Here is a 238-nt window from a genome sequence, read left to right as displayed (position 1 = left end):
CGTGGGTGGCCAATTCCTCTTCTGTTGGTTGCCCTACTTCTCCTTCCACCTCTACACTGCCCTGAGCACCCAACCCTTGGTGGGGCCGGCGGCTGAGACCGTGGTCACTTGGCTGGGTTACTTCTGCTTTACCTCCAACCCTTTCTTCTACGGGTGCCTCAACCGGCAGATCCGGGGTGAGCTGGGACGGCTCCTCACGTGTTTCTTCAAGCAGCCGCCCGAGGAGGATCTGAGGTTG

General features: G+C 60.1%; 1 protein-coding gene across 1 annotated transcript in view; it reads left to right on the top strand.

Moving 5' to 3' along the window:
- LOC104521363 (G-protein coupled receptor 61) overlaps positions 1-232 on the top strand; it is a gene marked incomplete at its 3' end in the record, with an annotated part of 1,116 nt that extends 884 nt beyond the window's left edge. The window contains 1 exon segment of the mRNA XM_029083852.1: positions 1-232. This exon segment is cut by the window's left edge and continues 74 nt beyond it. Coding sequence (XP_028939685.1) covers positions 1-232 — 232 coding nt within the window.
- Positions 233-238: the final 6 nt, after the last annotated feature.

This window comes from Antrostomus carolinensis, unplaced genomic scaffold (genome assembly GCF_000700745.2).
Source record: "Antrostomus carolinensis isolate BGI_N321 unplaced genomic scaffold, ASM70074v2 scaffold49152, whole genome shotgun sequence".
Classification (NCBI taxonomy): Eukaryota; Metazoa; Chordata; class Aves; order Caprimulgiformes; family Caprimulgidae; genus Antrostomus; species Antrostomus carolinensis.
The sequence above is the reverse complement of the archived record's forward strand: the minus strand, read 5'-3'. Positions and strand labels throughout refer to the sequence as shown.